Below are 14,446 nucleotides of genomic sequence, written 5' to 3' on the forward strand. Positions count from 1 at the left end.
ATTTTGCCTTAAGAAAAGGCAATACTGCATCACTTTTCCCACACAAGATTTCTGTGACGGTAGGAGGAAGACAGAGCAGTGTCCATTAAAAATTTATGGGCATTTTGGCCCTGTCTGCACACATAAAATACACTTGCTAAAATGGTCAGTTTTCAATTAGGAGATGAAAAACTATCCTCTGTAAAATTGCTTGTCTTATGACATGTGCAAATGAATTCTGGGAAAAGATGATATTTAAATAAGCATTTACACCAAAACATGATTTCCTTTAATCTCTCTGAGATTACTTATTGATGCAGTTTTCTGCACTGAGCTATGCAGCAGAGGTTTTAAAAAAAAACAGGCATATCTACAATAAAAGACATAAAATCAGCAGAAGTACTGAACATTAAAAAATTTTTTTCATAAAATAAATTGATTGATTGATAAAATGTGCATCATAAAAAAAGCCTATTAGCTCTCAGGAAAAGGAAGCTGCTGTTAGTGTTCATTACATTATTCACTGTAGTATTCAATACAGATGACAAAAGTACTGTACTTTTGGCATAAGCCATCACAAAAGCCTTCTGCAGGGGAACTAGAAACCTTGCTAGCTGGTTAAAGAGAATATGTCCACAAAGTAAATCCTGTGGACACCTCATTCTTGTGCCATCACATTGTAACCTCTCCATGGTGACTGCAGCTGGCACAGAGGGTGAGCACAGCTCAATTTGTTTTCATTGCTGCTCTTGTGCTTTGTAGAAACAGCACTGCAAAAAAGGCACTGTATTGCCTCATTTCAAAATGGGGCAGAAAAGAGACAGGTAAAACATATGCATTTTCCCATACCACAAAACCAGATTAACTCTTCTGTAACTTATATTCTTCTCCACATAAACTCTTCTTCCCCACCATCTTTTTCACAACTCACAGGTAATTGAGAATGTGAGCATAATGTTTTTCTAGATCAGCAGATGGTCTTGGGCACACCTGCAAGATCATGTTCCTATAACCTTCAGCAGCGGGTCAGCACAGCTTTATTCCAGTTAACCAAATACTTGGTACATCCCCACTTATGATTTATTCCTCGACAATTTTAGTGATAAAGGAATCTTACATTGGATGATTTATTGCACTGAGTGCCTCAGAGGATTGCTCTGCTTCCACGCAGCCTCAAGTACTACGTAAATTAACATTCATTTGAATGGATGCTGCACTGAGGGCCCCTGACAGAGCCTGCATCAGCAAGCAGCAGTGAGCACAGCGAACTCTTTATGTGGCAAATAGGAAAACCTGTTCAGTATTACACTTGTATTCTCTCCTGAAAACCAGGCATCTGTTGGAGATCTTAATAAACCCTGAGCTAAGATTTGCTGCTGTCTTGGAACCCTGCATTAGAAACAATCTGTAAAATGTACAGATATTCTTCTGGAGGAAAAGCACAAGGCACTTCAGAGAGATCTCATGCAAAACTCCCCAGTTGCAGTCCATTTGATTAATATAGTGTCAGAAAAGGTTTTTGCATGAGGTAACTCTTACTGTCTTAATGTTGAACTGTGATGATTTATAACTCTTTAAATCAACAGACTCTAACTCAGGACCCACCAGTTTTAAATGGCTGATTTTGCTCATATTAACTTGAATCTTCCAGTTTGTGTCTTTCATGGGATTTGTATTTAAATATGAATTAAATTCTGAAGAAGAATTATAAAGGTTTTGAGTTTAATGGCATTCTGTAGCTCAAGTCTGCAAATGAGCTCCAGTTCTAGTGAAAACTGAATGCTGGGCTATATGAATGCTTAGTGGAGCTTAATGATTTTTAAGCAGCTTTGCTTTGAAGTTTTAACAGATCTGTTCTGACATCATTTACTTTACTGAATACTCAAATCTCTTACTGGAGTAAAGCATGACCAAGCTGCCATATTTTAGATCAGAATTACTGCCTAAATTCTAAATGAATCTGAAAGCAAAGGCTTCAGGATTGATTGCAAACACTTAGAACTGCTGTAAGTAACAACATTCTTATTGTATTCTTATTATTTTGATTTATTTTGGGGTTTTGCTTGTTCTTTATGCTCCTTTTTTCCACTGGCTTTCATTAATATTTATTGTCTGCACTCAACAGCAGCTGTTTCATGAGCTGCTGCTTACAACAAAAGAAGAAAAAGAGGAAAATACAGCTTGGTATACAAAATTATACAAGCTGTATACAGCTGGGTATACAAAATTAACTCCAGTTTGATTTCAGTAAAGATAGCAACCATAAAGCCAGTGCAGTGAGAGTTCTTTTTTTATTTTGCAGAACCCTGGAGTTGACTTTGGAGATGTTTCTGAAAGAATCGCTCTGCGACAGCGACTGCAGTGCCGGAGCTTTAAGTGGTACTTGGAGAACGTGTACCCTGAGATGAGGGTTTACAATAACACAGTCACTTACGGAGAGGTACAGCATGCCTTTGGAAACACATCCCAGCTGCACTCTGCCTTCAGAGCTGCCCATCAGGGTGTGCAGAGCAATTACACATCAGCACAGCAGTGGCAACAAAAATGCTCTCCTCTCCTTGTAATCAACACTAAGGAGCTTTGAGAAGCCTCATTCCTTTTGTGGGAGGACAGCAGGTTGTAGGCACAGAGTTTGTGGTGAGTGGGAGCGGGGCTGCAGCCCAGCCTCACCCCCAGTGGGCACAGCTGTGAGCCATGGGGTGCCCAGGTGTGCTGACCAAAGGGAGCAGAGGGCACACAGGTGTAAAACATGAACATGAGGCTATAAAAGGTTGGGCTAAAGAACAAGAAGGGCAGATGCTTGCAGACTTCTCAAGTAATATGATGTTACTCTGGGCAAATGCGAAAAGCCTTCTGAAATTGTATAGTGACTGTGTATCGTGGCCATCTCAACTACGATATGTGCTGTGGCACAGATGAAGTTGTCCTTACTGACAATTACACACAACCTCCTTGGCTCTCATAATAAACACTGAGACATAAGTTTGAGGCAATCATTTCCACAAACAAGATGCCACAGACATCATAAAGAAAGCCTCAGTGGTCAGCAGAGCTCAAATAATTGTCTACATGCACTATAATTAAATACGAAGGCAATGTATTTTCCCATAAGACAACTAAATGGAGACTGTTCCTTTCTCTTCCATTTGATTGACTTCATATAAAAATAAGTCAGGCACTTGAGACATTGATACAAAGTGCAAGTTTTATTCCATAATATCACTTTGCATCCTAATGTAACTATCCCCATCAGGAACTGAGAAAAGACATTGAGTAAGTTCAAGAGGAGCTGTTGGTATCTGTCAGCTCTGAGAAGGTCATTAACAGTGAAAAACGTTGGCAGAAATGCCAATGTTGTGTCAATTCTACCAGACCCTGAGCAATCTGGGCTCTAAAATAAATTTTGTTCCTCTTGAACTGCCACATAGAAAGTTCTTGAGTCAAACAGGAAGTTCAGTGATGCAAATACCAAATTCTTTAACATTTTTAATAGAATAGAGCCACACAAGGTATTTACCTTTTATTAACCAACCTAGGTTTTAGGCTTCATTCTAATGACATCAAGCTTGTTGTAAAGTACTTTCTCTTCTGGTTATTTTCCTGGAGGAAAGGATGTCTGGATCTTTGTGAGTTTCAAGGAAAATAAATGTATTGAGTAGATGTGAAACAGATTGAAACAGTAGTAAAAATATATTTCCTAGTGACTCAATTCCCATTTTTTAAAAGCCATCTCATAAAGCTGTCTTCATCTTCTTTAGCCTTTATAGCACCCAAGCAATAAAATAAACCTCCTGAAATTTAGTTGTTAGTGGGCCCCCTTATCCAATTGGATTTCCTGTTATGTTTGTACATGATAATATGAAGGAATAGATACTGATTTTTTTTTTTCTGACACCTTATGCTGCTGCTGTTTCTAGATTATGGGGGTGGCCAGACAGGTACTTTACAGTCTAAACCAAAATTGACCTGCTGAGTCTTTTGAGGTGTCTGTCTAAATAACTTCTTGTTTATGATATCTCTAAAGCTTTTCTATGTTCAAAATATGCGTGTAATGCTTCCAGCCTCAAGAGGAAGGCTGGAAGGGTTTTCACAAGAGCACAAGAGCTCTATCACAGTTTTTATAGACTTGTAAATTCTTCTTGTCTAGGGAGGCACAGAAATTTTTTACTTCCTTGGATCTCTGAACCTGTGCCCTTTCATAAAATGTGCTTTATGTCACTTCTGTACATAACAATGTACTATATTTTCAGTTCAGATAAAAATTTTCACATGCTTTTTTTTTTTTTATATCGGCAATAGGAAGAAACAAAAGCATGTCACATCCAACACCAGTCCTGGGAAGCTCCTATTCTGTTTATAAAGCCACATTCTCAATATACAGGGTCAAAATTTATGTTTGTACATTGGCAATTTGGAGCAAAACTTGGCCTGGCTTTCTTAGGGTGAATTTTAGGAAGTTCTAATCCTTGAGTAATTGCCAAAAATGGACCTGTGACCCAAGATGTGTAAAGACAGCAGGTTGTCCAAATAATGTCTTTTCCTGGAGCAGATTCACTGCTGGCACCCTGTCACAGCTGAAGGAGAAGAATGTGTCTCTCAGAGAGCAGTTTTACATAGTACTTTTCTCAGGAGCTGCAGCACAGCTGAGATTTAGCTGGACTGAGCTAAAATAGGGATTTATTTCCAGTTGAAGTGTTTTCATTCTGATCTGGTTACAGGTGCGGAACAGCAAAGCCAGTGGCTACTGCCTGGACCAGGGGGCTGAAGAGGATGACAAAGCCATCCTTTATCCATGCCATGGAATGTCCTCCCAGGTAAATGGTGAAAATCCCATCATGAGTGAGAAACCTTGAATTTAGAGAATATTCAGAAGAAATTAAGTAAGTGGATGTATTTGGTTGAGTTTGCCAGTATAATTCCTGAGCTGCAAGGAAATTGTCTGGCTTACTCCAGTCTTGTCAGGTGCCTTTTCCAAGATTGTCCATCATGTGAATCCATACTTGGAAGTTGCCGGTTAGGAAATCAGAAGTATCACGTTACTTTGTTTAAATAACAGGGATCCACTGAAGATTAATTAATTTAGTTAGTCTGTGTGAGTGAGCAGTTCTTGCTATGACATGAGTTATTCATGGTACCTCTTTAATTTAACTGTTCCTAGGTCCAACAGGCTCCTGGGCAGAAATTATTTATCAAGCTGCTGATTTGATGCCCCAAGTAGGCATAAAAGTTAAGCACATATTTAACATCAACTTCAAAGGGAATTAAGAATATCCTCCAAGACTTTTCTAAAATAGAAGACTTCTCTTTTTTTTGTCAGTCACTGTGCATATTATTATTTTCTTTCAGATGTCTGAAGATTTAAAAATGACATTTCTTCTTCCCATGCTCATAGTGATTTTACTTACACAAGTTGACTATTTTTTAAATCCAGGACTTGAGCTTTTTCTGAAATGCAATTCTTGTTTCTCTTGAAGTAGCATCTGAATCAAAACAATATTAATGAACATTCTCACATGTAAATAAACTCTGACCTTATCAGGCTTAACAATTATCTGAGGTTCAGTCATGGATATATTGATTGGGAGCCCTGGCTTGTGCTTCACCATGGAGGCAAAGTGAGACAGACAGGAATTCCTACTGCCACAATGTCCACCTTTGGCAGGGTCATTATGGAGTATTTGACTGACACTCTCCTAGTAGAGGTGGAAGGAGCAGCCTGTGAATAAGGTAACAAAATAGCATTGCTTAAATAGATGTAAATTAGCTTCTCAAGAAGACTCTCATTAGAGATGTCAAGGCTCTCCTGCTCCATCCTAATCGGAACAGAAAGTTGCAAATTTAAGTCCTTCCTGAAAGTCCCTTAGCAACATCTAATCTCTATCATAGTGTGCCAGCACTTAGAAGAGTAATGAAATAAATGGTTCTGACTGTAATTTATTTTGCAATTTAAGTCCTTAACCTACTTGTTTGCCTCCATTATTCCTGTTTCACAGAGTAGGCTTCGCAGGAAGAAAATAGAGGGGGGCATAAGTTACAGTGAATTTAAAACAAACAAACCAACAAAAAAACTGGAAAAGAATTTTCATTCTGCAAGAAACACCAAGTGAAGGCAGAGGTGATGTTTTATCTAAGTTGAATATTTCACAGACAAGCATGAGTTGGAGCCACTCAAATGCAGCCAAGTTAATTAATGATTACACAGCTGGAAAACTTCTATAATCTCACCACAATTTACAAAATTAATTCAGTGAGAGAACCACAGCTGCACAAACCGTAATCAAGGATATTCAAGCACATAGCATGAAAGGTGTTGACAGCAAGAGTTTTAATATATTAAATAAACATTTTTAAAGCCCCTCTTTGAATCAGCCTGGGTGAGCATAGTTGTCTGCTGCATTTAGCTTTCCATTTCTGACATTTTTCATCTCAAGCATAGAACATAAAATACCCCTACTGAGCCGAGATTTAGATTATTTGTACATGCCTACTGAATATAAATTCATATAAATATGGAGCTCCCTTTCCCCAGTAGGGTTATCACTGGTGTTCATATGTCCTACCAGTGTGAAGGCCTCTCCCTGTTTAGCTACAGCCTTATTTGTTTTTCATACTCTTCAATTCTGACAAACACATTGCCAGTCATTTTAGTGTACACGTGGTTCCCCTGAAACCCACCCAAGTCAGGCAGGTGTTTAAAGAAAGCTGAATTAGGAATAAGATTACTGTTAATCTATGATAAAATGTTCTTTTCTCTATGTCTTACTCTTCTGTTTCCCTTGGATATTGTTGTCCTGCATTACAGTGGCAAAATAAAATCACTCCACTGTGACTGCCTTTCCCTATGTGTATTTTCAAGATCAGTTTTCACCATGATAAATCAGATCTTTCTAATGATATCAGCTTTTAAATTTCTTTATTCAAACAGGGACAAGCTCTTTTATGGATGCTCTGGAATGCATTTCGCCTGAGTTTACATCAATTTAGTTTAATGAGTTTGACTTGAACTAAGTCATTGTAAGCTAACAGCTAAGAATATCCAGACAAGGTTTTGCATCAGTCTGAGCTGATTTCAAAACCCATTTTACAGCACTGTCTTTTTTATATGTGTTCATTGGATCTGGAGTTTGAGTCTAATGGCTTTCAGGGAAAAATGTTTGCAAATACTACTGGGAGAAACAGTCGAGTGCTACAGAAGATTTGTAAATAAAGGAATATATTTGGAGTCTTGAACTGCTCTGCCTCTGTGTGTGGCCTCCGTTGTACAATCAGCTGTAAAGCCCAGTGATTCTATACACATTTGTTGTAAAAAAAATTAAAAAAAAAAAAAAAAAAAAGTGGGGTTGTGAGGACAGATACTATGCCCCCAAAAGTAGAACATGTTGTTCTGGAAGCTTCATAGAATGGTTATAGGACATGCAGATTTTGAGCCCTCTGAGAACACTACACAGCCCCAGGGGAAATATTCCCTGTCTGAGTCTGCCTTGAATGCCATAATGTGGGGCTGATTATATGGTGTGTGAAAGAGAGGGGAAAGTAATGGAATGGCTTCCTGGGGTAGAATGGTGAGCAGCCTCCTTGTCCACCCTCCCTTCCCTCTCACAGCAGAGAGAGGAGAAGCCCTGCAGCTGTCAGAGAGAGAATTCCCTCTGCATTGAGAACAGCCAGAGGTGGGGAGAGCTCCCTGCTCGCATTCCTGGGGCTGCAGCTACACAAATAGAGTGAGAGAGGATGAAAGGCTCTGCTTAAACTGTTGCTAGAGGGCAGGTATTTCACATTTTGCTGGGTAGAGCTGTGGCTGCCCAGATTTGTGTGCAGGGCAGCAGGGTGGATGCACAGGTGGTTTCTCCACTTGCAGGAAGCAGTGGGTGGGATTCTGGAACAATCATGGAAGTTTGATAAGCTGTGATCTTTGTTTGCCTTGAGGGGACAGGTATTCTGGAGATGTAGGGTGTTTGGGATTCCTGCATCACTCGCTGTTCCTGTGTGAGCTGACAGCTTGCCTTAACTGCAGGACTGAGGAACCACTAAAGATTTCCTTTTGCCTGGAGAACAAGAGTAAGAGAGAGAGGTTAAATTTAGTGTCAAAGCTACCAGGCCCATCCTAGAAACTGTTTCCTACAAAAAATTACCTGCAATCATTTGGTGCTTTTTTTCACTGGACTGGAAATTAGCAGGAATAAATGTTTTTGAAGTCAAACCCTCCAGTTTAAAGCTGCCATTTTCTTACCACATTAATATTCCTGGAGGATCATATTCCATAGGCAGCAGCACTGACTATTTTTGATTCAGGTGTGGTGGCTTTGATAAACAACCTTTTGCATCTTTTGCTTTCTGCTCAGATTTCTGAATGTTGAAGGGAAAACTTTCCTATACATCAGTATAGCAGATGGTATCAGGATTAGATCTTGAGTATTTAAGCTCTTAGTTTCAGTGTCATTTGAATCCTCCAGCTCTTCCTAGATGAAAGAGAAAAGCTGAGTGAAGGTCCATCCCAATGTGATGTATAAAAGTGTGCTTCTGTACTGCAGCTGGCAATTTGGAGTGTGTGGATATCTAAGGATCTCAGCCCATCAAAGCCTGCACAGATTTTTTTTTTTTTTTAATTCATAAGATTTCATATTTCGTAACAAAGGGAACTTTGTAATTTGATTTTGGCTGGTTGGCACTGGCAATGGATTTGACATGGTGTCTCATGTTCACAGTCCTAAAATAAATAGGAATTATTTCTTTGTGGATATGTTAGTGACACTTAAGATCAAGTTTGAACACAAGAGGTACAATTTTAATTGGCTGTATCCCAGTTCCTGCTTTCTAGCCTATAGTAATAAGCAACTTATTTTAATGCTAATTTTATTTTCACAGCTTATATTGTCTCTAGGAATTTAAGATATGAATTCTTTGGAGAGAGATGTTATTAATAATATAGTAGTTTCTTGAACCTTAATTTCTGGTCTGATTTCGCAGAAGCAGGCTCTACAGCTTTCCTATGTAATATGGTCTGAACTGAGATAATTCTTTGTGGGTGGGTTTTTTAGATTTCTATTTTATTGTGGAATAAGCCTAAGTTCAGTTTGGAACAGCCATAAAAACTTGACAGAAAGTGCAAATTCAGGAAATTAGGCCCATGCTGTTCCATTTGTCTCAAGATTGTATAGATAACAATTTCCTGCACCGAGCCATCCCTGACCCTGTTGAGCTGTGACACAAACTGCCACTTTCAATACTGCAGATAGTTTAGAATAGAGTTAATGTATCTTCCACCTCTAAAGCCTAAGCTGGACTGGTACTTTCTGCTTTGACAGGCTGCTCTGTGACCAAGTGCATGGCCACTGTGCTACAGAGCACATATAACTCTGCCTACTGATGATAAAGAATGTTTTAGACCATTTTAATACCAGTACAGAAAATGCTGCTCATCTCAAAAAAGAAAATCAATCCTATCCTACAGAGCACATAGCCCACTATAAACAGTGCTTCTGATTATCTACCTCAGGCAAAGCCAACAAGCTTGTGGGGCAGTATTTTGGGACTACAGAGAGATAATAAAGAATGCAAGATGAATACATTTTCTGATCAGTGTTTCAGCCATACTTGAAGTTAATTTGGATTCTGCTGAAAATCCATTAAATAGAAGTGTGAAATATACAGACTGATTTTATTAAAAAAAAAAAAAAAAAAAGATGAAGTGTTATGTTTGATTTGTATTTTTTTTTCCCCAGCTCCTTTTTATGTGAAAAAACAAAGTTAATTTGTCTGACCTGGCAGTCCCTTCATATTTTGAATTACTTTGCTTGCTTGAGTTTATTTTACATATGTCACTCCTAACCTCAGAGTGGAAAAAAATCCCAAAAGTGTCTTGATTAAGTGTTTACAGACTGGCCCATGACAAAGACACCATTAATATCCAGAGCATCCTCATGTGGTTATCTCTCTGATGTAGGCTCTCCTCTACCTCTGTGCTTCACATGGCTGCTCTGAACAGAAGTGGCAGGTGGGAAAATGAACACATACTATGTCAAAGAGCATCTGGTCTGGGAGCAAGTAGACCATGTTCTTTTTGCCACCAGCAAGAAATGATTATTCACAGCATGATTCTTCTGAGGTTAATAAGGATGGCAGTAGAAAGCCAGACTCTAATTTGAGTTTTTTTGATTGACTCTTAATGATATCTCACACACTGGTCAGTGGCATCCAGTAAATGGCAGGCACTTCTGACCTTCCTTCTCTTTCTTGTTAAGTAATTTCAGCCATATAACAGCAACAGGACCAGACAGGCAGTGAATTTCCTGGGTGGTAATTGCATTTCTTTGGTGGCTCAGATCCTCACCCTGCAGCATCCAGTCTGACAGCACACAAGCCACGTAGCTGGCTCCACTCTGCAGTCTTTTGGCACCTGGGTGTTGCACTTTCAGAGTAAGAAGGGCAAAATATTATGCTGGTTTAATGACTCTGGGTTTAAGCACAGAAGTGAGAAGTAGATAAGTCTGATTTGATGTGTTGGCCTGCTGCCAAATTAGCATTGTGCATTTTCACTTTAATGTGCTTTACACAAAACTGAAATACCACAGTGTCATTCTTTATTATGTAGGCCTGAAGCATATGTTAGCAAATTTACTGCCATTTCCCTCATGGTTTCTTTTTTTCCTCTCATATTTTTGGATACTGTTTGCATGGTTGGATTTTTTTTTTCAGTAATGTTTATTTACAAAAACTAATTAGACTTGTTGCTATCAATAGCCTCTACCAGAGCTCTTAAGAACAAACTGCATGACAAAATTGACATCGTGTCCTTGTTAAATCAACTCCTGCTGAGTGGGCACGATTTACATATGGATTACTTCACTTCCTTGATTGCCCTTTTTGCAGGGACATTGTGGGTGGGGAGCAGAAGTGTGGGAGAAGGGAATGTTGTGTTCTAGGTTTTACCAACTGTGAGAACCCCGGGTTTGGTCAGGGGTCTCGTGTGGTGGAAAAGTCTCTCCTCCAACCCGTGCTTCCAAAGAAAAACTCCTCAGCCTCTTGGTGTCCTGTCTCAAGGCAGTTTATTCCTAATTATCTAAAAGATTTTCTTCTCAGGCTGCGCTGACACACACACCTGACACCCTCACTGTCTGGTGCCTTCTTCTTCTCCCTCTCTGCCCAGGGCTGCTGCTCTCTTTTATATGATATATTACGTATTATATTTTTACAGTTTTTCCCCAATACCTACTACCTATATTACAAAGTGCTTTTCTACTCTAAACCAATCCACAAGTGCCAGCATCACCAAGAATATGGAGGCAAGGAAGAAGAAGAAGGAAGAACAGGATCAGCCCACTTTCCTCCATCTTAGAACTTCTGACCCCCATGTACAAAGTAAAAACCCCCCTGTACAGGTGCTAAAACCCCCCTGTACAATACTAAAAAATTCTCCCCTCTACTATACTATCTAACCCTTTGTGACTGCTTGTTCCACCTCCAAAGTTGGTAACTCATTCCATGGCTCAAACTCAAAATCACAGCTGTTTGCAGCTGCCTGCCGGGGTCTAAAATGCTTCCAAGGCCTGGAACCTCTAGAAATGTCTGAGAGACATTTTGAGTTCCAACACCAGCAGTGCCAAGCTTTGCCCTTGAGCAGCGTGCAGCAGCACAAAGGGCTCAGAACTCTCCTTTCTCCCCAGCTCGTCCGCTACAGCTCGGAAGGTGTCCTGCAGCTGGGGCCGCTGGGCTCCACCGCCTTCCTGCCCGACTCCAAATGCCTGGTGGACGATGGCAAGGGCAGGACACCCACCCTCAAGAAGTGTGAAGATGTCCTGAGGCCAGCGCAGAGGTTCTGGGATTTCACACAGGTGTGGAAAAGCTGAGGAAACCTTAAAGAGATGCATTAGAAAGGAATGATGCCAAGGTGGTCTTTGAAGGGTTATACTAGGAATTTCCCCCAGTACTTTTTTGAAATAGTCAGATGTGTTTTCCACAGATTGTGTGCTACCCAGGAATATTCTTTCATTATTACTAGAAATCTTGGGGTACGATTTCTAAGAATTTTTACTTATCCTGTCTTTGAATAGTCTCAATTTCTGGCCTGATTGTCAAGAACATGCTTGTAATTGTTTACTGTCCAGGAGTTTTTGCATTTAGAACTTTCTGGATTTTTTTCCTAGTACCTTTACAGGCATTTTTTAAGGTCTAGAATCTTCATTTTTAAGACTTTCAAAAGCATTATTACACTCTCTGGGATTTCCTATTTCTTGGGCTCTGTAGGGATTCACTAGTGCTTTTTAGAGATTTTCTTGTGATTTGGGGGGATTTTCCCAGCAATTCTTAAATGTACAACTATCAAGGAATTGTTTCGGTACTTTCTATGTATTAGCTAGCTTTTCCTAAGAATTTCTAGCACATTCTGAGGCATTTATTACTTGATATATACAGAAATACATTTTATAATGGTTTTTAAGGATTTACAGATCTAGCGCTGTTTTTTTTTTAGTCTGTTCTTTTTGTGTTCCTTTCTCTAATCCTTTTTTCCCCTACTTTTTTTTTTTTTTTTTTTTCCCAGAATGGTCCTATCATCAGCAGAGACACAGGCCGTTGTCTAGAAGTGGAAATGTCCAAGGATGCAAATTTTGGGCTCAGATTAGTTGTACAAAGGTGCTCGGGGCAGAAATGGATGATCAGAAACTGGATCAAACACGGTCGGCACTGACTGTGGGGCTGAGCTGCCTCTCCTGCTGGTGCCCATTGCTCAGTGTGCCATAGCTCCTGAGGCATTTGTCTTAAAGCAAATTAGTTTGAAGAGGTCTTGGCTCTCAAGAGTCCTCCATCATTGGGCATTCCAAGGAAAGAAAGAAGAAAAAGGAAAGCAGACACACACATGCCCTGTTTGACTCTTCCTTGCTCCAGCAGATGATGTGGGAAGCTTAAGGAGAGTTTTCTGTTGATTTGGAAATCTTGTGAAGATCAGAACACAACAGGAAAGTGGATTCCTTAAGCTCTCCTAGAGGAATTGACACACAGATCTTTCTAGGCTGAGTTCAAAGGAGACATCCTAATACTGCCTCATAAAGAGAGTTCTCTGATGGGTAGCTTTTTAGCTTTAAGTTTTGGACTGGTGCACAACTCCTACGGTGAATAATTATGTGCCTTTTTTATTGTACTTCGTATAAAAGAGGACTAGAAAAATCCTACCTTTTCAGCATGTCTGGTTCGTTGTACTAAACAAGATCTGTAAATAACATTGGAAATATATTATAATATATGGTACATTTCAAGGTTGATTGTTTAGGAGTCTCTGTTTCTAGAAAGAGACTGTTCTGCAAATGTTTACAGGTGGTTCTCAACCTTTGAGCTGCTGGCAAGCAGCATTTTAGAGACCTCTTCTAATTAGACACAGATAAATGTTGAATAGGTAAAATAGCCACATGTTCTGTTACATTGCCACATTTTACATTTGTTGTGTGTAGAGACATCACAATTTAGCACTTGGATATTTGGCTCTTCTGAGGCAGTAAATGTACTTGGTGGATGGATGGATGGATGGATGGATGGATGGATGGATGGATGGATGGATGGATGATGGATGGATGGATGGATGGATGGATGGATGGATGGATGGATGGATGGATGGATGGATGGATGGATGGATGGATTTCAGGAGGCCTCGACTGGTCTCAAAGCCCTGAGTGTGTGTCCTGTCCTGCAGGGCACTGTTGTGTTGTTTCAGAGACTGCCTGGAACAAGAATACTGCAAATCCTCCTTATTCTGGAAATAACAAGATGACTGGCTTAGATGCCATCTGTGGAGCTTAAAAACTCTGATCTTCCATTTTGTTTCTCATCCTGTGAAAATGTCAAATGTGAGCAAATATGCTGTGTGAGCACTGTCTAGACAAATTTCCTGAACAAACCAACAAAGTCTTTTCAGCATTTGAAAAACAAGCCTGGTGATAAGAAGGCAAATTAGAGCAGGAGGTAGGGAGCATATATAAATACTGTTACTCTGAAATATAAATAATTTACTGTGGTTGACCCATTGGCAGCATCTTTGTAAACCTGAATTTAATAATGTGTCCGGTAGTTCATGGAGGGTCAGTGCATATGGACAGAGCAGTGACAAGACCTTATCCAAAAGGCAGTCAAAACTGATGACCACTGTTTTTGGATGTGGGTCCATGGCACACAGCTTTTCTGTACAGATTATTTCAGTCATACTGAAGGAGAGACAGAGATGGTATCTGTTAATTTCACAGTTTAATATTTTATAGTTAAAAAAAAAAAATGTTTTGTTTTACTGAGCCAGGAAAATAGGTAATTGCAGTCACTGTAGTGCTGTGAATCTTGGTGGTCTGTTCCTTGAATAACTTTAGCCATTCCTATTTCAAGGCATGCTGAACAGAATTTAATGGAAACAAAGTTAATTTTTCAAGGGCATGATATGTAATAAAATTTTTACTTTTAACATGCAAAATCCATCAGGTCTTGTCAAGGCTTG

General features: G+C 39.6%; 1 protein-coding gene across 6 annotated transcripts in view; it reads left to right on the forward strand.

The window, feature by feature from the left end:
- Window positions 1-13,230, forward strand: part of GALNT9 (polypeptide N-acetylgalactosaminyltransferase 9) — a 129,946-nt gene extending 116,716 nt beyond the window's left edge. For 2 of the 6 annotated variants that reach the window (XM_085593130.1, XM_021544474.4), the window contains 4 exons: window positions 2,282-2,419; window positions 4,698-4,793; window positions 11,640-11,807; window positions 12,515-13,230. In XM_085593130.1, the coding sequence (XP_085449256.1) occupies window positions 2,282-2,419; window positions 4,698-4,793; window positions 11,640-11,807; window positions 12,515-12,661 (549 nt within the window). In that variant the 3' untranslated portion in view covers window positions 12,662-13,230. Of the gene's footprint in view, window positions 1-2,281; window positions 2,420-4,697; window positions 4,794-5,325; window positions 5,584-6,904; window positions 7,200-11,639; window positions 11,808-12,514 lie in introns of those variants that run through there. The other 4 variants (XM_021544476.4, XM_021544475.4, XM_085593131.1 and 1 more) reach the window with 4 other exon arrangements.
- The last annotated feature ends 1,216 nt before the right edge of the window (window positions 13,231-14,446 follow it).

Source organism: Lonchura striata, chromosome 15 (genome assembly GCF_050655825.1).
Source record: "Lonchura striata isolate lonStrDom1 chromosome 15, ASM5065582v1, whole genome shotgun sequence".
In the NCBI taxonomy this organism is placed as follows: domain Eukaryota; kingdom Metazoa; phylum Chordata; class Aves; order Passeriformes; family Estrildidae; genus Lonchura; species Lonchura striata.